Here is a 2,365-nt window from a genome sequence, read left to right as displayed (position 1 = left end):
ACAGTATGTAATTTTTGGGGAATGGCTTTTTTTCACTCAGCATAATTCATCCAGATTGTTGTGTTTATCAATTGTTTGTTTTATTTCTGCATAATATTATTCCATAGTGCATATATATATATATATATATATATATATATATATATATAGTTTATGTTAACAATTTTCCCATGGCTGGATATTGTTTCCACTTTTTGGCTGTTAAGAATAAAACTGCTGCAAACATTTGTGTACAGGTTTTTTTTTGTGTTTTTTTTTTTGGTGTGTGAACATAAGTCTTTATTTCTCTGGGATAAATGCTCAGGAGTGTAATTGCTGGGTCATATGCTAATTGCATATTCAATCTTACAAAAAACTGCCAAGCTGTTTTCCAGAGTGGTTGTACCATTTTACATACCCATCGGAAAGTATGTGTGATCCAATTTCTCTGTATCTTCACTATCATTTGGTATTAAAACTAGTTTTTCATTTTAGCCATTCTTGCAAATAGTGATCACATATTGTGGTTTTTATTTGTATATCTTTAAGTTGTAATGATATTGAACATTTTTTCTGTGCTTATTTGCCATCTGTATATCCTGTCTGTTAATGTCATTTTTAGTCAGAAAAAAAGAACACAACAACAACATCCAATTATAGCAATGTATTATATGGGCCTTTTTTACACAAGGATTTGGAAAATGTTTTTTTCCCCCACAAACATTTTATTTTTAAAATTTATCATTATTGTTGAAAGTATTACATATGTTCCCTTTTTCCCCATTGACCCTCTCCACCCTGCACCAACCCCCGCCACACACACACACACACACACACACACACACACACACACACACACAAGGCCTTCACCACACTATTGTCTGTTTCCATGTTTTTACAAAAGACAGAAGTGTTGGTCTCCTAGGACCTGGCTGGAGGCAAGATGGTGGCCTTGCTGTGAGCAGCTGTCAAGGGATGAAAATAGGTATGCCTAGAAGCAAATTTTAAAAGCATTTTCTCTTCAAATCTTTTTCCATACCACCTGATAAGCATCTTGATTCACTATGGCTGTATCAGCAGTGAAATGGGTGATATCAAACAGAACTATCTTGAAACATTTATTTCCAATCCAAAATGGAGCTTTATATTGTGTTTGTCATAAACCCACATACTCTTCTCTTCCAGATGACTATAATTGCAAAGTAGTACTTGCTTTGACATCTGATGGCAGGATGATAGTTTGCTACCATCCTTCTGTGGATATTCCATATGAACACACCAAACCTATCCCCTGGCCAGATCCTGTGCATAATTATGAAGAAACACAACATCAAATACTGAAAACCAGATTAGAAGAAAAAGAACACTTTGAGCAAGGACCCATGATAGAACAACTTAGCAAAATGTTCTTTACTATTAAGCACTGTTGGTATCCTCGTGGACAATATCATACATGTCAAAAAACAGATGATATTGAGGTTTTCAGTAAAATGCTGTACTGTTTCTCATTTGCCATTTGAGAAAATGCAATCAGGTATATTCACTTCTATGTTATATAGTAAAATAATAATAAAATGTCTTTCATCTGTTAAGAAAAAAAGACAGAAGTGTTGTTCAACTGGAATTCTTTTCCTGTTGTTAGATTTACACCTAAGTATTTTTTCCTCTTTTTAAAAAAGTGATTGTAAATGGTACTGTATTTTTCATTTCAGTGTTCACTTGTTTATTGCTAGTATGTAAAAATACAATTTATTTTGTATGTTTATCTTGTATCCTGTGACTTTGATGAACTCACTTATTCTAGCAGTATTTTTGGAGATTTCTTAGGACTTACAACATAGTCACCTGCAAATAGGGACAGTTTTCTTTCTTTCCTTCCAATCTAGATGTCTTCCCCCATCCACCTCCCAGTACTATGTTGGATAAGAGTGGTGAGAGCAAGCATCAATGCTTTTTCTCAATGTTAGGGAAAAACATCTAGTTTCTCACCATTAAGTATGGTGTTAGCTGTAGTTTCTTATACATGCTCTTCATTAAGTTTATGTTCCCCTCTATTCATATTTTTCCGAGAATTTTTTTTTTACCTTGACTGGGTGTTGTTCTAAAATGCTTTTTCTTGCCCAGCTGGTGTTGCTCAGTGGTTGAGCATCAACCTATGCACCAGGAGGTCTCCAGTTCCATTCCAGGTAAGGCTGCTTGGATTCCAGGTCAGGGTACATACCCGATGTCGGGCTCAATCCCCAGCAGGGGGCGTACAGGAGGCAGCCTATGGATCCATGTTTCTAGCTCTCCCTCCCCCTTCCTCTCTCTCTAAAAGAAAAAAAATCAATAAAAACATATTTGTGAAAAAATGCTTTTTCTTCATTGATTGATATGATCACGTGGA

General features: G+C 35.3%; 1 protein-coding gene across 1 annotated transcript; it reads left to right on the top strand.

Moving 5' to 3' along the window:
• Window positions 1–1,043: 1,043 nt before the first annotated feature.
• On the top strand, window positions 1,044–1,499 carry LOC308240186 (large ribosomal subunit protein mL42-like; the record flags this gene model as incomplete). The annotated part of the gene is made up of 1 exon (XM_080653122.1): window positions 1,044–1,499. The coding sequence occupies one exon, from the start codon at window positions 1,044–1,046 to the stop codon at window positions 1,497–1,499; it is 456 nt and encodes a 151-aa protein (XP_080509248.1).
• Window positions 1,500–2,365: the final 866 nt, after the last annotated feature.

This window comes from Plecotus auritus (genome assembly GCF_963455305.1).
Source record: "Plecotus auritus genome assembly, chromosome: X".
Lineage (NCBI taxonomy): Eukaryota > Metazoa > Chordata > Mammalia > Chiroptera > Vespertilionidae > Plecotus > Plecotus auritus.
The sequence above is the reverse complement of the archived record's forward strand: the minus strand, read 5'-3'. Positions and strand labels throughout refer to the sequence as shown.